This window comes from Eriocheir sinensis, chromosome 14 (assembly GCF_024679095.1).
Source record: "Eriocheir sinensis breed Jianghai 21 chromosome 14, ASM2467909v1, whole genome shotgun sequence".
Taxonomy (NCBI): domain Eukaryota; kingdom Metazoa; phylum Arthropoda; class Malacostraca; order Decapoda; family Varunidae; genus Eriocheir; species Eriocheir sinensis.
In genome coordinates this window covers 22,553,118-22,575,793 of record NC_066522.1, presented here as the reverse complement: position 1 = coordinate 22,575,793, position 22,676 = coordinate 22,553,118, and the positions used below count along the sequence as shown (strand labels likewise).

The 22,676-nt window shown below is 43.7% G+C and overlaps 2 protein-coding genes across 2 annotated transcripts; both read right to left on the bottom strand.

Moving 5' to 3' along the window:
* Positions 1–180: 180 nt before the first annotated feature.
* Positions 181–11,127, bottom strand: LOC126998669 (uncharacterized). Its single transcript, XM_050860644.1, has 14 exons — positions 10,919–11,127; positions 9,391–9,536; positions 9,154–9,282; positions 7,555–8,711; positions 6,491–6,609; positions 5,684–5,868; positions 5,227–5,309; positions 4,800–4,956; positions 3,852–4,093; positions 2,643–3,549; positions 1,482–2,378; positions 1,116–1,277; positions 795–938; positions 181–427 (listed from the first exon to the last, which is right to left on the bottom strand). The coding sequence occupies exons 1-14, from the start codon at positions 10,929–10,931 to the stop codon at positions 269–271; spliced, it is 4,500 nt and encodes a 1,499-aa protein (XP_050716601.1). The 5' UTR covers positions 10,932–11,127; the 3' UTR covers positions 181–268.
* A 1,676-nt stretch (positions 11,128–12,803) lies between these two features.
* LOC126998668 (ras-related protein Rab-2) lies at positions 12,804–20,516 on the bottom strand. Its single transcript, XM_050860643.1, has 5 exons — positions 20,357–20,516; positions 17,891–18,030; positions 17,514–17,689; positions 16,915–17,095; positions 12,804–16,228 (listed from the first exon to the last, which is right to left on the bottom strand). Exons 1-5 carry the CDS (start codon positions 20,400–20,402, stop codon positions 16,130–16,132), a joined length of 642 nt encoding a protein of 213 aa, XP_050716600.1. The 5' UTR covers positions 20,403–20,516; the 3' UTR covers positions 12,804–16,129.
* Positions 20,517–22,676: the final 2,160 nt, after the last annotated feature.

The following is a 22,676-nucleotide window of genomic DNA, read 5'->3' as shown; positions in this document are numbered from 1 at the left end:
CACTACTGCTCCATCCTGTTCCAGTAAAGGCTCTAATCTCAAGGGTACCCCATCTTGTTCCAGTAAAGGCTCTATCTCATCTAACTAAGCCTATATGGGACTACCTCAAAGTTCTGAAGAGCTACCACATACCATTGGTGAATACTTAATACTAACATGGATCATGATCTTCTATGCAAGTCTCTTTGGAGTCTTTATTATATTCAAAATCCATTACACTGAGGTTTCCCATGTTCGCTGTACACAGAAGCCCCTTTCAGAGTGCTGGCTACGCTTTACCTGGGTTGAACCGATGGAAGGTTGAGTAGTTATCGTGGAGGTGTTTGAGCAGGGTGGTGGCGGCCGGGGGCAGGGCCACCAGGAGGTGCTGCAGGCAGTAGGAGTCGCAGAGGTCCAGCAGGCGGTACACGACACTCTCCACGACCATCTGTGGAGACAACAACAGTTTATCAGTCACCGCAGTGTGTGTGTGCTCAGAAAGTTACCATCAACTTTAGTTTCATTAATATGATTGTGTCATCACCAGTGAAGATACTTTCCACAATTGTCAATATCTCTGCCATCTTTAAATTACCATAGGATGCCTAGCTTCCAAGCTAAAAAGGCAGTGCTTTCCTAATTCACTAATTCTGCTATTCTTTCTGCTGTATACAAAAATATATAGTAAACATAATTAGGGAAAGACTCTAAGCTGTAACTCTAGATAAGATCAGCAGGCTGGCAGAACTCCAGCTTCTGAAACACACATTGCTCAAGCTCCTCTGCCACCACTGCCACACCCAGGAGCCACCCACCTTGACGGCCGGGTAGACGGTGGTGTGCTGGAGGGCCACCACGATGGTGGCCATGGTGAAGTGAACCACCTTGTTCAGCTTCACCTTGAAGGGCGCCAGCTCCTTCACAAGCCTCTCCAGGTTACTGCTGCACCCAACAAGATCCTGGAAAAAAAAAAGAATAAATAAATTGAATAATAAAATAAATAAATGAATATATAAAAATAAAGAAATAAAAATTAAAACATCAATAAATAAACAGCTGAATTTGAAATATATAATGGATTTAGGTGATGCATCATGCCATTACATTCCAGTCCTGGAGGCTGGGCGTACACATACTCTTATCTGGCTGTCCTCAAGCTTTTGCTCCTGGCTGGCCTGAGCTATCAGGGCGGTGGTGAGGTGGCTGATGGCGGCAAGCACAGCAGGAGTCCGCTCCACCACTGTGTTGGTGTGCTCCACCACGATGATGTTCACGATGCTGACGGACGTGTTGAAGATCTGGAAATACAAAGAAGATGATGAAGCTTGTTATTCTGATTCCAAGAGAAAATAAATGAACTCTTTCTTCCAAGATATTTCAGGGCATGCAATACTTGGTATAAGATCTCAGAGGCAATTTAGTCTGAAGTACCAGTAACTGAACTCCCACAGATAATAGAAACAAGATTCTTGGCAAGAGAAAGCAGTGGTAAGTAATCTTACCTGACAAAAGTCGCTAAAAGGTAACTTGTGCAGCTGGATGATGGTGCACGGCATCAAGAAATGTGCTCTGGTCTGGTCCTCAAATGATATGGAGGTCTGGATGATCTCCTGCAGCGTCAGCAGGACGGCGTGCAGCACACCGCAGTCCGGCTCGGCGCTGGTGCCGTGCGTGGTGGCCAGGTGCACCAGGATGGGGACGAGGTGCTCCAGGGCCGTTCGTTTGAGGAACCCGTTGGCGCCGGTGGCCATGGAGTTGATGACCAGCCGCCACAGCCGCAGCGTGTGGCACAGCTGGCCGCCGCCTTTGTTGGTCCGAGTCACCAGGTCCTCGAGCAGCTTCTCGTAATCCTCAGGGGACGCAGTCAAGAGGACTGGCTCCAGGGACACCTTGCTGCATATACCTGAATCAGTGCCTAGTGGAAACCTTTCTGGCTGTGAGAGAGCCGACCAGGCCGTGGTCAATAGCTGGGAGGGAAGGTAGCCCTGAAGGACGTTTGAGTGCTTGGCGGCGGTGAAGAGGAAGGCCAGGGCGTACTCTTCAAGCTCCTGGTTCCCGGAAGACAAGCACAGCTCAGACAACTGGACACTTCGCTGCAGGAGCTTTTTCCACTTTAGCTTTTTTGTTGTGTCTTCTTTCAACAGAGCATCGCCTTGCTTGCTCTCCTCCTCCTTAGCTTCTCCTGACTCTGTGGTGGTGGAGCTTTCAACTGTCTTTGCAGCTTTCTCTGATCCTTCCCCGGCGAGGGCTGGCGCCAGGGTCTGCACGATGATGGTGTGCGCCGTGAGCAGCGTGGCGGCGGCGGTGGGCGCGGTGGTGTCCAGGTCCATCCTCTTCAGGTGGCGCAGCAGCCAGCTGGACAGGTGCTGCTTGGCCCACTGGCAGATGACATTTCCTTTCTGCAAACAAAACCAAACATCAATCTAATAGGGTAAACTGTAGAACAAAATCAAATATTTTTTCAGAGATATTTGTGTAAACGTAATGTGAAAAATATCACTTTACTACAGAACAAAAATGACTCCAAACATTAAAAAAAACATCTTTATGAAGTGATAAGTCTAAAACAGGTGGATGATATCCAACAAAACTTACAAGCATCAGAGAAACTAATAATTTATTTGAAAATCTTTTGAGAAAATATACCAAGTTGCCTTCCTTACCAGGTGGCAGGCGGCCAGCAGGAAGACGGCCGGCTGCAGCATGGCCTCGGCGGGAACGGCCGTGCTGCCGGTGATGTGCTCCGCCACCTCCTTCACCTGGTCGGCGACTTTGGTGGTCCAGGTCAGCTTGAAGGTGAGGTAGAGGATCATGTGGTCCAGGCTGTGTCTGTTCTGTGCATCCTGAGACAGACCATGCATGTCCGTTGGTCTGGCCGTGTAGGTGCCGTTGGCCTTCATGAGTGCCTGGGGTAGGTTGACCATGTGCGGGGACAGCATGGAGCCGTAGAGGGACGCTCTCTTCTCGATGAGCCACTTCATCAAGCTGCTCGCCTTGGTGATGGAGTAGAGTCTGAATGTCCCCAAGTACCCCAGTGCTTGGTTCAGGGCATTCACAAGGGCAAAGAAGTTTTCCTCCCTGCCCTGGCCACTCTCCTGCACCAGAAGCGTGAGCAGCACCAGCTGGATGGCAGTCTTTGAAGTCTTACTCAGGTGGTGGAGAGGGAACTTGGTTAACAAATTGATCATTGCACTAAACTCTCCTGCTTTGCATCCAGGCAGAGAACCTGACTGGGTCTGGCCTTTCTCTATCAGCTTCCTCAGGCAGTCACCGCATTCTTGAAACATTTCCCACAAGGCATTTTCCTCCTCCTTTGCTGAGTCAAATTCAACCAGCAGTGGTGCAGCTTTGCTCATCTTCCTCAGCACCTTGAGGCAGTAGTTTTTGCTGGCCGTGGGGCCGTCCTCACACTCCGACAGCTTCCTCTTCCTGGAGTCATGTGTGGCAGCCAAGGCTGAGCAGATGCTGGCGAACACATGAGGATGGAGATGGCTGGCCTCCTCAAAGTGGCGGCTGCTGACATACTCACTCCAGGACTTGTCGCCTTCCTTCACTCGGCTCACCAAATTCCTAAGAGATGCAAAAATAATATGCGGGGGACGGTTTCACTCTCACTGGCTTTATAATGAGCAAGCTGTTGGTGTAATGGTGCATGCAGGAAATTGGTGCTTTAGTATTATCATTATTATTATTATTATTATTATTGAGATCTATGAAAGGGCATCAAGGAATAATAAAACACTGATACAGACCCAACCCAAGTCCCCTCAATCAGCAGACATGGATACAAAAAATAAGACAGTGACAGTAAAGTACGAGGAATGAAAAAGAGTGGACAAAATGAGGATTTGAATGCCTGGCTCCTGACTGACCTTGCTATGACAGAGAGGTGGCTGAGCTGGAAGAAGGGCAGGATGTAGGTGAGGTGGACAGTGAATAGGCGGGACACATTGCTGCCCCAAGACTCCAGGGCATTGGTGAGGTACTTCCCAGCATTGTCCACAGCCTGCTGAGTGATGGCCTGGGCTGTCTGCTGGGCGGCTGAGTCCTGGCACAGCACACCCCTCTGCAGTGCTAGTGAGGCCTGGCTGAACTTCTGGATGACCAACTGAACCTGTGACAATATTATACAATGAGATATACATTTTTTTACAGTAAAGGAAGCAGCTCAAGGGTAAAAATAATAAATGAAAAAGCCTGCTAATCACTGCTCCTATAGGGAAAGTAGGTATTAGTGGCCAAAAGAGGTATCATTAGTTTTGATTGTCAAGAGTGGGAGAGACTCATAACCTGTCCAGCCCCATAAGGGAAAATAAGGATGATAAGTGAGATGAAGAAGAAGATGAAGAAGTAGAAGAGGAAAAAGAAGGAAAACAAGGAGAAGAAGATGAAGAAGACAAAGAATTAGAATAGGAATAAGAAGAAAAAGAAGATGAGGAAGAAGAAGAAAGAGAAGAAGAAGAAGACGAAGTAGATATATGTTTCAGTGTTCTTGTATTAGTAGTGTTGAACCACCATCTTCCATTCGCATCAAGTATTTCTTTGACGCAGTAACCCTGTGATCAATAAACTAAACTAAATTACACTAAACTAACCATAGGACTTTGCTGTGTTTGCTATTGTACTGGAACAGCTGCAAAAAGAAAATGAAAGTGACAGTGACGAGAGAGAAGGAGGAAGAGGATGAGAGAATATAGATGATGATAGAAAAGAAGGGACAGAAGGGAGGGTTACAGATATCATAAAAATACAAGAGTTGGGATTTCCAGCTGTAGAATATAAAATGTTCACCCTAAATCGATAACATCTTCTTTACTTACCAAGGCTTGCTGTGCTGCCTTGTTGCCAAAGTTTGCGACCCTGGCCGAGATCTGGGCCCAGGCGTCCGGCGGGATGAAGGGAAACAGGTGGGAAAAGTCTGTTGGAGGGCTCGGGTTGAAGGGAAGCACCTTGGGCAGTGAAGGCCACTGGCAGTACCTGAGAGACAGAATCATGCTTGTGTTATAGTACATTTGAATATAGCAGAGTTAAATTTCCTTACGTACTCATGGAAGAGTCTCTCATATTAACGTCCATCCCTAAGGCCTGTTTAATTATTGTGAACAAGGAAGGCAGACTTTACTATTTCCAAGTCTTATTGAATAGTAATGTATTTATGTGGATGTGAGCAGTGGAAAAATGAGCCAAGGCCATGGTGGGTACAACCTTATAGGTATTAAAGGTGAATAATGACAGGAGAATACTCACCCCACCTCTGTGGTGAGCAGCCTGGCATGGAGGTCCCCCCAGGCATGGCACATGGTGAGAAAACTTGCACAAACATTGTTATTCTGGAAGAAAATCAAGTACAGTGTCAGTTTCACCAGCAATGGAGCTAAGAAATTATAGCATTTGAAAAGACCTATTAATGCTGGTAGTTTTCAACACTCGCTCAGTGACAGAAGATTACCCACATGCTGTCCAGAACTTCAATCAACCCAAACTTCAGTGACTTCAGTCAAGAGGAGCACCAGGGGGCAGCACGGCCACACAAGTCATATATTGCTGAAGCCAATTAAAAAAAAACATTGCTGTCCAACTAATAAGCAGAGACTGTCCATCAGGCCCCAAAAGAGAGCCTACCACTGTTATGGGATGCACAGAATGACAGAAGGAGTGGCCAGAAGAGAGGTCACATTCAGAAGGTACTCAGCATCTTACTCACATGAGGCTGGGTGAGCATGACCGTCCCCAGAGGCTTGATTCCAGAGAGGGCAATCTGAGTCATGATCTCCGCCAGGCTGCCAGCATCCCCAGCCACTGTTGCCACCTGCAGGGACGGGCTGGCCTCCACCACCACCGCCAGCACCCACACCACCAGGCTCACAAACTCAAGGTCACCGGGCTTGGCTGTTAATACATGGGATTTTATACATATGTACAGGCAACACCTGCAGTATCTAATATCTAAAGTACATAAAAAATGCTTGATGAAGGGTATATATAAATGCAACATCCAGTTATAATGCACAATGGGCATCACAAGGAAGGAATGAGCAACAGTGCAACAAGACTTGGAAGTGTTAGAAATAGAGGAAGGATCACCATTGGATCAAGCAAGACGGTCAATTTGGTGTTCTGCATGTTAATTTGGCCCTTTTTATATTGATTAAGTTCTCTGTATATTTTCAACCTTGTCAAATTATCACTAGGCTATGAAAACTACCCATGGAAATATTAACACATCCTCTCCAAAAGCTTTTTCAAATGTGGGTGCAGAGGCCTCGATCAAAATATCACAAGGCAATGAAAATTATCCATGGAAATACTACCACAACAACCTCTATGAAAGCCTTATCAAATGTCGGTGCAGAAATCTTGTTAATCTATCACTAGGCTATGAAAACTACCCATGGAAATACTAACACAACAACCTCTATGAAACCTTGTCAAATGTAGGAGTGTAAGCTCTGAAATGTTTGAAAATATGGGCCTATGATTCTCTTAACAAATTTTCTAGACAGACTCTTACCTGGAGCCTTCAGCATGACAGCGCTCTCCTTGGTGAGGAAGAAGAGGACGGACTTCCACACTGGCAGGACTTGTCGATGGCTCAGGCCGGAGAGAGTTCTTCGTAACGCCGCCACAAACCTGACCAGAGATTAAAGAAAGAAATATATGAGGTGTTGTAGCTATGAGATATGTAGTAATAAAAAAAAGAGAGATTTTTTTATGTAGCTTAATGCCATAAATAACTTCATAAACCATAACCAAAAAATAATTAAAGAAAGAAAATAAGGTGATGTGTAATAAAAAGAATAATAAACCAGTAGATATTATTTATGTAGATTGATTAACTCCACAAACTTCCCCATATATAAATCTAATCTCAAACTATAACTTCCTGTGTCTTTTTATATTATCTTAACGATCTGGAGTTTAGTGTTCATCACACCTCCCATACTTTGACCTTCTTCTGATATCCCAAGTTTTAACCCCTTGACTGTGGATTTCCTATAAGAATACATCACCAAGCTACAGGAATGGAACAAAGAGTGGCTGCTACAATTCAGTGAAGAAAAATGTAAAGTCATGCACCTTGGGAAGGGATATCCAGCATGCCAAAACCACATGGGAAACACTCCATTATCCACCACAGAGGCAGAGAAAGACCTGGGAGTATATGTTACCAGGCTACCAGTCAAAGCCAAATCCGTGCCAATCGCAGCGGACAGGTTAAAGATGACAAAAAGTTATAGCAGGGTTTGGATGACTCTTTGCAGACACCCAGACAGACAGAGAGGTACACAGACACAGACATAGACAGGGAGGTGGACACACACAGATAAATAAATAGATAATTGCTAAGTTTATGTTTCCATAACTTCCAACTGCGAATAGATCAATGTCATGTCTGAAAATCAGGAATTAAAATCTAAACCTACTGTGTTTTAGGAGTTGTCTAGACTTATATTGATGGGATGGACAAATATTTATTAAAAGAATGGTCTGAACATTCTATGGGGACCCACACCTACTTGACTCCCCACCAAGGCAACAGGAAAAAGGGTAAAACTGATGATGCCAAAAACTCACCTTGGAGGAAACACTGATCTCCCTTCCTGAGCCTCCAGTGACTCAGGAATGGTCTGGTTCTTCAAGTTCGCGCTCTCGTCTTTCAGGGCCGCCAGCATCTTCTCGAACATCTTGGGCATGTTCCGCAGCCTGACACACACCACCAGCACCTCACAGAGCAGGTCATCATAGGCGGCGTGCAGCTCCCCCTTGGCGTCACTGCTATTTGGGGTCTTGCAGCAGTAGATATTCCACATGTTCTTCAAGATAAGGTTACTCATGAACTGTGGGATCAAGACGAGGAGAGCCTGTAATGACTTGTAACCCTCGATGGACACGGGCGACGTCGCTACTAATAGTTCTCCCAGACTCTTCAGAAGGATGTCCATGTCTCCATCCTTTGGTATGTTCAGAGATGCCTCTTGAATGACATGGAGGAGAGAGTATAGGAGGACTTCCTTCTTCTCCTCACTGGTGTTGAGTGCTCTAAGTTTTTGGGCGGAGAAACTCTTTGCAACAATGAAAGGGAGTTTAGGATTCTGAAGAGTGATTCCCAGTGAGTGACAGAGAACAATCAACATCTGGCAGTGCAAGTTCGTCTGTGCCTTGAACTTCATCAAGAATTGGCGATAGACTTCTCCCAGAATGCACTGTGAGACTTCTACAGGTTCACTTTCGATATAAGTAACAATTAACTGTAAAAACTTAACAAAATCATCCGTTAAAACTGCCTTCGCCTCAGAGAACAGGAGCGTGAATGCATTGTTATAGTGATTTATCAGTTCACCGTGAAACAAGCTCGTGGTTATTAACGACTGGATCTCTTTTAACAACTCCTGCATCTGTTTCCTGCCATCGCCCTTCATGGCAACAGCAAGTTTGGCCGAGGGGAGCAACAAATGTTCAGAGACGCTGCTCATAACATTGACTTTGTCCACGTGGGCCTGCAGACGCGCCCCAACTTCTGTGATCATCATTGTGGCTGAGGTCACACTGAGGTCATCTGTGTTGCCTTCCAGCAGCCACGTGATCAGCCCCTTGGAGAGGAGGAGACATCGGCCCAGGGAGTGAGTGACCAGAGGAGCCAAGACAGGGTTGGTCATGAGGCTGTGGCAGACACTCACGGCCTTTCCCCGAAGCTCAGTGTTGGAGTTGATGTTGATGACGTCCACTAAGGTCTGAAATGGAAATAAAGGAATACACAAGATTAGACTATAAACGAAGAGGAAAGAAGATAAGACTAGAATTTATTTGTTGATGAATTCATAATAATCAGATAAATACATGTGTGTGTCATTCACTATGGTCTGATTACATGCTAACTCACAGTCATCAACCAGTGCCCTCTCTGAATGAGCTTGGAGCTGAGAAAGTGTATTTCTTCATCCTATTATATTTTATCATCAATCTATTTATCATCTTTCTGTCTATCTCGGTCTTCTGATTTAGTACGTATCTCTTAAAAAATTTCCTTGTAGCATGAATAACTTTCTATTCATCAAGTATACATATATGGTTTACCTTATTTCTCTCTCTCTAATTCCAGTTACTTGACTAATTTCTGTATCAAAGAATCAAATCTCCTACCGTACTATTTACAGTTCTTCAATTCCAGCTCACCTCTGTGAAGGTGGAGGTGATGGGGCAGACCCAGTTGTTGGCACACAAGGCCTTGAGGCGCTTGGAGGCCAGGAGGGTGCTCAGCGTCGTCCATGCCGCCACCTGGTCCTCGGCACTCAGTGACCCCACCTGTTAAAAAGGACACTGTTGAGGATATTCTGTCTCTTTTTGTCTGAACATTTATCTTTTATACTTATGAAAGAAACTGCAAGTCAGGATGGCAGTCAAATGTGATACCTTGCTTGTAAGAAGTTGGGAGAGCCACAGGACCACCACATCCTCTTTCTGTGACACCGGCACCTTGAGGGGGGCCAGGAAGGTCTTCTCCCCAACATGGAGACGAGTGGCCAAAGGCTCCGGCCCTTGGAGACGCTCCTTCAAGTCTGAAAAGCGCAAGATGATAAGTTTTTTGGCACCCATGATAATCTTGGTTGACCCCTAAAGGTCGGGGGTGTACAGTGAAAAAGGTTCTCCCCGTATGAAAATATTCTAACGTTTTCCCAAAAATTCCTTACTTTCCATTATCAATTTCACAGCTCTCCCTAACCAAGTAGCTTTAAACTTGTGAACATTTGCTTTATCCATCCTTCCTCTTCAATCTGCCACAAACATGAAGTTTCTACATCATGTAGTGTTTCTGTGGTGATGTGATGAACTGCAGCATCTTTTGGCTCGGAGTAAGTCTGTGTTCGCAGTGTTCCATAGACTGTGGTTGGCGCAGTGTAGCTAGGGGAGGCTTATGAGGAGTCGAGGTCACTAGCTGTGGACACTCGGGCGAGGAATCAGACGAGGAAGATACAAAAAAACTATTCTTGCCATTATTACAGCCACAAAAACACTGAGAATGGCACGGACGAGTTGTGTGGCAGCCTAGGAGTCACGCTGACCCATAAATTCCCACATAAAGCTTAAACTTGCAGCGGAAAAGGCAGACCGGAAAAACCTGTCACCCGCCCTCTACGTGGCAACCAGAAAAACCCATCATCCAAATTGTAGGGGTTATGAAACATGGTTGACTTATGCTTCCAGGCAGAACAAAATTGCCCTTTTTAAACATATTCAAGTGCAAATTTTCAAATATGAACTCACTTCCTCTCCTGAACCTTCCCACCAGTACTATTCTTTTCAAAGTTCTGTACAATAAATTTATTTGAAAGCCAGTGATCAGAAGTGTGCCTTCACTCTGGCTGAAACTGATTCAGATATTCAAGGGAAGGGATGGCGACAAAGTCTACCCAATCACGAACATTCTATTCATGAAGCATTTCAGTCTAATTTTGTGTTACATAACAGCATTCCAAACATCCGTGGTGTAGTCGTTAGCACGCTCTGCTATGAGTCCACAGGCCTGGGTTTGATCCCGGCCTGGACAGTCAGAAAACAGCCGACCCAACTGTTCATCCTCCCATTCAGGCTGGTCGATAAATGGGCACTGTTGACGGTAAATGAGTGGTTTAGCTTCACCACCTTAAGCTAACACGTATGGTTAAGATTTGGCAAACGGACCAACCAATATCTCTTAAACTAAACAACCCACTGGTTCTCTAAGCATTTACCCTATTGACACTTCCACCGCGATGGATCACCACTCCCCTGCCAGGGCCACAGGCTCACGGGGCACTGAAAAAGCACGTAACCCAATACAAACGGCACTCTGATCAGTTCAAATGGTTAAGTAATGCTGAGAATGGAAGATGGGCGGCTGAATATGCTAAACAAGGCGTAGTTACGAAAATTAGACGTTCGTTTGGAATACATGTCTTACCTAGGCTTCCCATGCCGCCGCCGCCGCCGCTGCTGCTATTGAGTAATCTTAAGCTTCTGCAGGTGACTTATAGAATGATTTTGCTCAATATCAAGGTGACATTAAGTGATACATGTCCACAGATGCCTTTTCTCAGCGATATAGCAGCAGCTAGACGGGTCCCGCTGCCCCACGTGTGCTGTGTTTACGACTCGTCTGCAACGTTGCCAGATGATCTTACCTGGATGACCTTTCCCTATGAGCCATGCTAGGGTGAACAGTCAGGCAAAGAACCACCCCTTTAACTGGCTTTATATAGATTTATCGATAAAATGGTTAATTATTGGTGCTTCTTGGCAATAGTTATGTGTCAGAAACCGGTATAAACGATGCTCTGAGTACGACAATCTGGCAACGTTTCTCGTCTGTCAACAACCGTGGCATGCCTTCCTTCCCGTCCTCAGAGCCTCGTGTTGTCGTACTTGACTGGCTGACTAATTGACTGACTGACTGAGTGATTGACTGACTGACTAACTGATTGATTGACTTACTGACTGGTTGACTAATTAAATGACTGACTCAATGATTGACAGACTGGTTGACTAATTAACGGACTGTGTGACTGTGACAGACACTTCCTCTCCTCACAATGATAATTTCTAAAGGTCAAAACGGGAGCTTATCAGGAGTGTTTTATCACGTTCATGGCACAGGGGCGTTGTCAACTACCTCCCTGGCTCATAAAACTTCCAATGCAAATGCCCTCAGCTCCTAGGAAAGGCTTGGCAAATGTGTATGTTTGAGCGACGAAATGTTGACTTGGTCTGCTGTTTCATTACCAGTACTTAACTATTCCATCACTTCACTGGTAAACTCTGATAGCCTACAGCTTTTCCTCCTTCCTATGACAGACTTTCATAGGGTGGGATCAAGGCATCTCTGGAACGTGTCATAATCTTCACTAGCATCTTATCTGTGGTTATCTTCTACTATTCCATCTTATCTTTGGTTATATCCTCTCCTACCATTCCATCTCTTTCACTGGTTAACTCTTTTGCAGCTTTTCCTTCTTTCTATGACAACCTTCCACAGGGTAGGATCAAGGCATCTCTGGAACTTGTCATAACCCTTCACTGGGATCTTATCTCTGGTTTCCTCTCCTACTATTATATCTCTTTCACTGGTTAACTCTGGTATAGCTTTTCTTCAACTATATTTCCTCCTTCCTATGATAGACTTTCACAGGGTAGGATCAAAGCATCTCTGGAAGTTATTTTAACTTTTCTCTGGCATCTTATCTTACTTGGGAGCAGAATATGGCACTTGGTCTTTCCTGCTCCATCACCAGTGCTTAACTATTTCATCCCTTTCACTGGTCAACTCTGGTATAGCCTTCCTTCAACTATATTTCCTCCTTCCTATGACAATCTTTCACAGGGTAGTATCAGGGCATCTCTGGAACTCATTAAAATTCTTCTCTTGGCATTCTACCTCTGGTTGTCCTCTCCTCTCTTCTCAGGAGCAGAATATTGTGGGAATTTTTCACTATATTGTATTCCCCCCTCGATCTATCTCCATCACCATGGAAAAAAAAAATCATGCAATTATGTAAGGTTCACGGACATCAGAAATAATATGACGGAACTTGTAATCTTGTCAAGAGCAATAGATCGTACCATTGGAAAACATTATTTGTTGCAGTATATTACTAAAGTCTGCAGGCAGTTGAGATTATTACCTCGTGCGAAAATCCTAATAGACTGGTTTGATTTCAATTCCCTCGACCTGCAGTCCTAAGTCAGTTTCATGTTTCTTTGATCAAGACCTCAACAGTAAATCACCAATGAGCACTCAGAAGATAAAATCAATAACAAGACCTGGATATTTTGTTGAAGGAGATACAAAATGTAATTTCATAGACATTTTAATAACATAAATTCATACACAACTGCAGCCGACTGTGATACCAGATCAAGGAAGGGCAAGTGTGAGGCTTCTCTCTGAGACTGTCCTGCTAAAAGCTGGTTACAGTGTGTGGCTTGCATCACATACATCCAGAACTCTGGCGATGCTACACTGTCCGACTTGTAAAATGACCACCTCTCAACAAAGTGCCATGGATGTCTTCAGGAACACTCTTGGTTTTGGCAAGCCTTCTCTTTCCTCCAATCCGGGAAAACTGCTTCCTCACTTACGTCACAATGACCAACCTCTTCACAAAGTACCGTGTGTAAAATAACGTCTTCCGTAACACTCTTGATTTCCCTTTCATATGATCTGGCAAAACTGCTTCCTCACTATACACTACAATGACCAACCTCAAGTCAAAGTACCATGAATAAAATAATGTATTTTGTAACACTCCTAATTTCTCTTTTATCTGGGGAAAAATGGTTATCACTACACACCACAATGACCAACCTCTTCACAAAAAAATAGGAATAAAATACATGATCTCATAACTCCCCTTTTCTCTAATCTGAAAAAAAAAAATTGATTTCTCACTGTATGCTACAATGACCAACCTCTTCACAAAGTACCAGAAACAAAACAGTCAGTCTTTTGTAACACTCCTGATTTCCGCAAGTCTCCTCTTACATCTAATCTATGGGAGCTGATGTCACGCCACACCCTACATCCACCAGTTACTGAAGAGTGCTGCCTGTCTCCCTGCCACTGTGTGTGTGTCAAGCTTAACGCAGGACGAGTCTATTGCGAGGAGTCATGAATGTCATACCATCACACTCAAACATCAGTCTCTTGCTGGTCCTCAAGGGCTGTGGTGAGAAAATATATAAGCCTCCTACATAGATATGATCAATATATCCATTACATATTTTTCTGTATACTATGGTAAATGTAGTATAATGTTTGATAAGATATTCCATTGAAGGCCATCAAGACTATCTGCAGATCTAACATCTCTCATCTACCACGTAAAAACTGCATCTATGGTTGTCTTTGGTGTTTACAGGTTCAAAGAGAGGTTAGGCAAAGGGGAGTTAATTACAAAAGGCCCAACCTACGTACTTGTTATAATTTCATAAGGATAGCAAAAACCCACCACATTCACACACTTTGTTCAAAGACTTAAATATATATACGCAGTTCAATGAAATGCCAATATTATCATTCAGAGTGAGAGAACAACACAGAAAACATTATTATGGCTTCTATAAATCCATCTGTAGTATAAAAAAAATAAAAATTAGCTCCAACCTAATAGAGCTCATCTCCAAAAACAAGAAAACCAATGCAGAAGGAAAAGCAAGATGGGTGCTGGCCCTGGGAATGTCTGATACCACCAAAAGCGGGAAAAACAAGGTGATATAACCCATTATTACTGGCCGTTGAGAGGAAAATTACTGATACTTCTTTAAGCATTGTGTACAGCTGGATACAAAAATTTAAATAAACATTGGGCTTCACGAAGAGCACCTGGCAACTATCACAAACCTGGTGCAACTTTCAGAACAGATATCCCTACTTTAGTCTGTCAGCTCCTCTGTGATATTACAAGCAGTTAGGTGTAGTTACCAGACGATGCTTTAGTTAAGCCCAGGTGATGCCAAGTGTGCACTAAAAACGTTTCAGTTTATGACCTAAATTAATAGCCAGTAGTAATAGCCCAGGAAGTGAAGTGAGTGCAACCATTCATACCCACTAACACACACTTATTCACTCTGCAAAAACCCTCACAAGCCCTGTCAAAACACTTCCCTGCCAACACCACATTCTTATAGTATCGGATTACCTACAAAAGTAATAGGCTGTGGAATACTTAATGAACTGTGGAGCTAAGTTAGAATGGTACCAAAGCACATCCAAGGTGTGTGTGAAGTCCTACTAAGTACAGACCACAGCCAGCCACTGTTGTTGGGTTGAGCAGTGGAATGGTTACAGTTGAACCGAGACCGTGATCACAAGGTCAAGGATTCCGCACTGAACCAACATAATATCTATTTTCAATGCCTCTTCAGCTTAGAGCATGCTGCAAAATAACTCAATAATTCAACATTGATACACTGTCGGGTGGAAGATGATGATAAACTGTGAATCTTGGGTGATCTCATGCTAGGCTGTCCATTTATCAACACTCAGCTCTGTGGATCAGCTGGCAGCTGGTGAAGACTACCATGATTATCATATCAGTGCATGGACACACACACACACACACACACACACACACACACCAGACAATCAGTCTTTACCAAGGTGGAACTCACTCATGAAAGAACAATATTCAGAGTTTTCACACAACACAATCCTTTAAAAGCTTATCCAACGTAACAGAACACATGCTACTTCCTTTCATCAGCACTGTCAAGGTTGTGCCATGTGAGTGTGAGCCGAGAGTCGCCCAGCCAGTGTGTGAAAACTATGAGGGGCACGAGTCAACAAGCTGCTGAGCCACACATGCAGGAGTCACTACTGTGGGAACCTCAGCACACTAAGGAGAGTGTCTAGACACTAGCTAATTGCTGTAATGTCAAAAAGAGGAAAATGCTGGGGGAAGCAGAATGAGGCATGTGGAAGAACCAACGTTTCTTTCACTTAAACTGGATGTATAAAAAGTATGTCAAGAATAATTTTGCTCCCATTTTGAGGACCTTGTTCTGTATAAGGGTGATAGTGATTATACACAAGCAGCCAGGCAGCCGGGTGTGGACAGCATTGCCTCCTGGGCTGTGTTGGGAGGGGACAGTGGTCTAAAGTTAAATTATAATCTTCTATATGCAGTTTCCTAAGCATCAGCAGATCTAAAATCTAATATTAAATAATGTAATGCTAAAATATGTATCTGCATACATTAATGGAAAATCAATATGAAATAAACAAACATTTCAATCAAAATATACATCAATATACACACTGCTACACACACTCCCTATAGTTTTAACAGCAACTCAGCTTCATGAAAACTTCCAACAAAATATATAAATTCCACCACATCCCTACAGCAAAAATTTTGAGCTGTTGCAACAGACCTGAAGTCCCTGCACCCTGCCCTCACCCGCCCTCAGTGCCTTCATGAGGCCCGCTCAGCGCGCCCGTCAGATTGATTAGTTGCCAAGGGAGCTGGGTGGCAGGGTGGAGCAGGGCAGCCTCTGCAATCCTTTCCACATAGTGGGACAGCCCCAGACCACTGAGCACAGCAAGCCACCTGTCCACCCCTTCACCCATCTGGCCAGCCACACCTTCCACCTCTGAGTTGTAGGGATTGGTCGGGGATTAACAGCAGCCGCCACCTTGACCGCCAGCGGCTCCCTGGTTGTTGGTGAGGCCGGCTCCTCCGGGGGAGTGCTGGGGCCCAATCTTGATGCCGTTAGCCTGGAGGAAGGCAAAAAAATTCATGAATGAACAAAAGTATACAAACAGATGCTTAACATCAAAAACTGCTTTGTTTCATTTCATTTTACTTTTGTTTTAGAAGGCAGTTTACATTTTTTATTATGTTTTCCAAAAGGCAGCTATAAAGGACAATATCTGATATACTCAACTAACTGGTACATTCAACACACACACACACACACACACACACAAAAAAAAAAAAAAAAAAAAAAAAAAGTTACCAAACCAAGAGTACAATGCAGCAGACTACACTCATGCCATGCTGTCATTATCAAATATCCCTTATTTAAAAGATTTCTTTCTTCTACAAACACAAACTGTGCTTCCCTAGAACCTCACTGATTAATATTAATCACAATCATTCAATTCCTGCAGCAATTTTTTCTGATAGATATATAAAAACAGTAATATTGTGAAAGTTTGCTCTTATTGCTGATTATAGACCCTGCTTCATATACTCAATATTTGCAATAGAAACAAGATGCAAAGATGACTTACTCTCATGCCATCCATGGTTACCTCACCTTATATACCACGCTACCAACTTGCAAACCTAATGAGTCTGTAGCGCAAACTGTTTACTGAATGTAGTCATTTATAAAAGTAGCAGCCATGTTAAAGCCCTCAACTTGGCCAGCATAAACAGTGATCTTCCTTTATCTCACCTCATTGTGGACGTCAAACACCCCCTCCTGGATCTTCTCGTAGATTTCCCTGGCAGTGTTGATGAAAGCTTCCTCTACGTTGGCGGCGGTCTTGGCGGAGGTCTCCATGAACACCAGCCCGTGCTCCCGCGCAAAGGCTTCGCCCTCTTCTCGCTTTACCTCTCGCCGTGAGTCAAGATCACTGTCAACAAGTCAATGGTCAGTGAAAAGTTACCCTGACATTGTCTGCACGTAAAACCACGTATAAAAGCAATAAAATTTCACAGAAAAAGCAGGAGAAATGTATCAAATTGAAACAGCTGAAAACATGATAATGATGTAATCATGCCTATGAATATAATGTATCCACTGCATAAAAACCAATGGCTACAAGACAGTTAATGTATCTATAAAACACAAGATTTAGATACATTAATTAGCCTACATAACAGTTCTATTTAGTGATAAAGTGTACGGCAATGACCTCAAAGCGATTGCAGAGCACTGTTACCAACACTGCTGGAAGTTATGAACAAGACCTTGCACTATGGAGCTATCTTCTTTAAATAGAGACTATACATATCATATAATAAATTAGAAAAAAAAACCCAGTTACATGCCTCTTGTTTCCAATCAGCATGATGACCATGTTGGAGTTGGAGTGCTGGCGAGCATCTTCTAGCCACTGCGTGAGGTGGTTGAAGGTTTCCCGCCTGGTGATGTCATAGACCAGAAGGGCGCCGGCTGCTCCACGGTAGTATGACCTTGTGATGGACCTGAATGCCTCTTGGCCAGCCTGGAAGACAGCGTGTGATTAAAATTAATATGTTCCAGTTCAAAGTTTAGGCAGCAATAAACATATGAATCAACATAAAAATGGATAAACGATTTGCTGTGATGCAATCTGATGGCAAACCACTAAGGAGGTAAAAACAATAGCTGTGGTTTTTATATTAAAAAAAGCACAAAATTATATCAATGAACTTGCAACACTTACTGTGTCCCAAATCTGAAGCTTGATCTGCTTGTTGTCAATGGTGATCATGCGGGCACCAAACTCCACCCCGATGGTGAGGTCGTGCACTGGCTGGAACCTCTTGTCCGTGAACTGTAGCAGGAGACATGACTTCCCCACACCTGGAAGGAAGGAAGGACTCTGCAGGCCCACCAACAACTGACACAGGATGCACATAACCATTACAAAGACTCCCACAGGCTGTACCTCATTTGCCTGAAAGTCTTAACTAAACAGATAGATAACATTTATTGTCCACCTGTACAGATAATCAGAAATTCTCCTCAGCATGAGCTCAGACAGTAAGTAAAAACAAAGTGATATATACACTCCCCATGCATTGTGTGTACATGGGATGCAGTATCAAAATTTGCTTGTCATTTCTTTCCATCTTTATTTTGAACTTCAGGATGAAGGCTTTCCCAGCATCCTCCATTATCCACCTGACGTTGGTGCACTCCAATCTGCTCTGGCACATGCTTTCATCTCATCTCTCTCCTTGGTTCTTTGTCTGTCTTGACTTTTCCAACAATTTCTGGGTTGCCACTGTATTACTTTGGGTGTGTATGTTACTTCTACATGATATAACCTGCCAAAGTCCATTTCTTGGTATCAATCATCGTTAGAATATCTTTAAGCTTCGTATGTTTTTTAATCCACAATGTTCACTTCCTATCTCCCAATATAATGTCCTCCATTCTCCTCTTTATCCCTCCTGGAGCAATTCTTAGTTTTCCTTATGAATCTTTTGTGTGGTGCAAAGTCAATGAAGGGTTCAAGAGGACTGGCAGGATACGATGAATGAACACTTTTCCCTTTCTGTTGGTTGTTGTTCTAGTGTACCGGTATTTTACTAGACATTGTGTCTGTGAAGGAATTCTGGGGAAATATTAAAAATTAGGGGTATAATTTGTTCTTAATAATTATCAGCTATATTTATGAGTCATGTTTGTTAATCCGCAGCCTCTGTGGCAATAGGTGATAGAAGAGGGGAAGTTAAGTACTATATTGAAGAGCTTAGAAAAAACGTTCAAGGGTTGTGAAGGAGAGGGAGTATGACCTACCATAAGAAGATCAAGAGGAGGGGCCATTACGAATGCCATCTCTCCGAACTCCACTGAAATGAACTTGATCAATGACGTTAGTCAATGTTGTTCTTTTCATAATTACTATATATACAATCCATGTTTGTTCATCTGCAGCCTCCGTGGTGCTAAGTTACTGAAGTGGTGGCATTATGAAGACCGTAAATAATGACTGTGTAGGATACAGTTCACTGGAATCTGCTTGGTCCTTATTTTTCCTATTATATCAATAAGAAAATCAGATTTGTTAACTCATTCTAATCTAGGGATTATTATTGATTTATCCTTGTGTTTCCATACCCACATCCACTTCATTGTATACAAAGCTAATGGCATAGCCTCAAATTTACTTTGAAGTACAATTAACATCTTTCCCCTTCATGATTCCAGCATACAAGACTCACATAGACTCTTTCTTGATCTCTCCTCCTCAGTATGGTTTACTTTGGAGATCTTAAACTGCTTCAATGCCCCAGCGAAGATGGATTACGCAGATTTCAGTTAGGAATCCCTTCCCTATTCCCAGTGACTTAAATCTTTAAACTTATATTCAGTCAAAGGAGGGCTTATTTGTTAAGACCTTAACAAATGTTGGATGATATTTCACCCTTTGGAATTTCCGTCCGGATGAAGTAGTAGGAACAAACATCTTTCCAGTCTATATAGTCAAACGTAGCTTTCCCAATAAGATTTATCAACTTATGGGCTGGTGTAGCCAGCAGTTTTTTGACCCACCCAACTTTTCCAGCTATATTCCGTTATTATGCTGTATAGAATGGATGGGCCAACCAGGTGAGTTAGGGCATCTACTTTAAAACCAGCTTTTTACCATTGGAGCCTTCATGTAATAGCTAAGGGCCATGTATTACGTCCCTTATCTGTACCATGGATGTGATAATGGTAACTATGTACTTTTGAAGGAATGGAGTCAACAAAAATACCAACATGGCCTCATCATCATCACGAGACAGCCATAAGAATAACATGGGCCATCAACATCTGGAAGAAACATTTGGCCGAGAAGAAAACATTTTCTACGTGATTACTGACGGAAAACTGTCCCTGCTCCCTCCCGTCTGGCCTTGAGGTGTACCCTGATGCACATGGAAACACAAGAGCCAGCCAATGGGTGCGTGTGCGTGTGGAAAGTAGCGCTCATCATTACTTTCAGGCGTTAACATCGGCCAAGCGCACACCTGTAGACATCAGCAAGGAAAAATTCGATCAATGTGAGTTAGTGAAGCCAATCGATTTTCGCCATATTGTTGGACACCTGCTATCAGACCTCCTCCCGCCTTTCCACCGCTCCCCCGGGCCCTGGAAACACCCACGCCGCCCCCCGTGCACTCCCAGGCCTGCTTACCAGTGTCTCCGATGATGATGTACTTGAATAAATAGGCGTAGGACATGGCGGAGGCGCGGCGAGACTGTGACGTGACAATAACACTCAGGGCCAGCTGATGAGACACGCCCACTGCTGCCAGACACGCGGCGCACCCCTCCGGACACCACTCACGGGCCAAAAACACATATTTGACAAGGTTTTCGTACTCCAGCAGACATTTTTAGGCGTTTCCAGCGGTGGTTTAATTATTCTGGTGGCAATTTGATCCTTCGTCTATACCATAAACCTAAAAAAAAGAAGCACTCGTAAGAACCCGACTATTCTTTTTTGGCCTCTATTTGGAAGTAGTTGATGTGAGAAGTGGAAGCGTCTAAGAATACCGACCTTGCTACTTTTTTATCATTAGTATGCTCGTATAATCATCATCTTTTTCTACATATGCGTTTCGGCTTCATACCGTGGCCCTTTGTGATCAGTCCGGCCAATCCAAGCTGTCCAACACTATTTACATCTATGTTTCAGTTATTGCTGTAACTTTCAACCATCCATCTACAATCCCCATAGATTGATTTAATTTTAGCACTCTAGGTTGAAAAAAATCTGATTGATATGACAAACCTACCTCTCCACAAAGCAGGGCGTGGGTTGTATGCGCGGAGCTGGTAACACTGCTATAAGTCATGTCCAAGTCCATGAACAACAAAGGCACATTAGAAACTTTCTGTCGTCGTGTCTATAGAGTCTGGAGGATGTTATGCACTGCCATAACATTGGGTTTGTTATCCTCCTTCGCTTATTGAGGGAATAAGTCAGGCTGTAGGGTCATAAGCAGTACAGTATATAGGCCTAGCTACCTGCGAAAATTAAGGGTGGGGTAAAGGGTAACTACTGCGTACTCGGGTAAGTTATATTAAAGTTAAGGTTATACGCAATAGATGAGCGTGGCCTCGGTGCTCATCTGGAGGGTCATAAGCAGTGTGGAGTATTCAAGCGGTAGAGGGAAAGGGTAAATACTGCGTATACTCCGGCTGAAGTAGTTTATCAGACACCTCGATTTCACCCCGACACACACATACGCGCGTATAAATGTAGCCTACCTCTTAATTCATTACCTTTACTATGCTTAACGTCTATTTCCCACACGATAGAAGTAGTGTAAATCCCGACAATGCACGCCCATATGCTGACTATAGGGATTGAGACTTCCAAATTACATATAAAAGTTAATTGGTTGATTGATTGATAGTTTATTGTTGCAAGTAAAACAACAGGTACGTGCTCACCCTCCTTTTCGGGTTGAGGAAGGTAAACTATGGTAACCTTGGTGTTGCACTTGCCCTGTGTCCCGGGGTAATGGATTCTCACCCACCACAGGCTCAAGGGCCAGTGGGACGGGGATGAACACCGTGAGCCACGCGCAGCTGTAGCATATGCCTCAAACTTCACCATACCTAGAGAGCCCAGCTGTAGCGCTACCTCATATACAGCTGGGCGTTTCGGATGCCTATAATTGTTACCCGCTCCTGGGAAGTTTCTGGAACGTACGTGGCCTGTATTTGACATCTGCATTAATTAAATATAAGGAGATAATTTGAATGAAAGGAATGGGTACAGCAGAGGTGGTGGGCGTTACTGTGGCGTAAGTTGAGGTAAAGTAAGGTACGTGACGTAACTGGATAGAAGTCTCAGGGTAACAGTAATACCCATTGTGTGCGCCACGGTTGGCCTCTGGGGACTGATTTCAGAGAACGATGAATGAAAGAGGGTAGGATATTCCTGAGTAGATCCCTCCTTTTCTAAGGTAATATCGGCAGAAAATCAAAGGTCAGTGCATACAGGTGCTTTAGACAGCTCGGCTAAAGCTCACATGACATTTGCATAATGATTTAATGAAAATGCATTAGTCAGATTTAGAAAACGTTACAAATAAGTTTCGATAAGGCTGTCACAGCTCCCTTAATGAAAGATTATTAATTCAAAATTTTCATTTATACATTTCCCAGGCCTCACGAAGCAGGAGGAGAGTGTCGCCTTCACTATCTTATGAAATAAGTTTCCACATATACTGGCATGTGTTATGCTCTGTACACTGTATACATGTATACTTAACCATTTAAAAATCATATAAATAGAATCAAATTAAATCTAGCACCTCTGGCCGTATCTAGACCGGAAGCCTCTGTAGACTATTTCCTTGAAAACGTGCTCACAGCAGTGTCTCAGCATCCACGTCCTCCTCTCGTTGTGCCAAGGGTAAACCTTTCCAAAGGCCGGGTCAAGCAAGCCGACGCCCTCATCAACTTTTGACCTAAAGCCCGTATGTTGATAGTCTCACTGG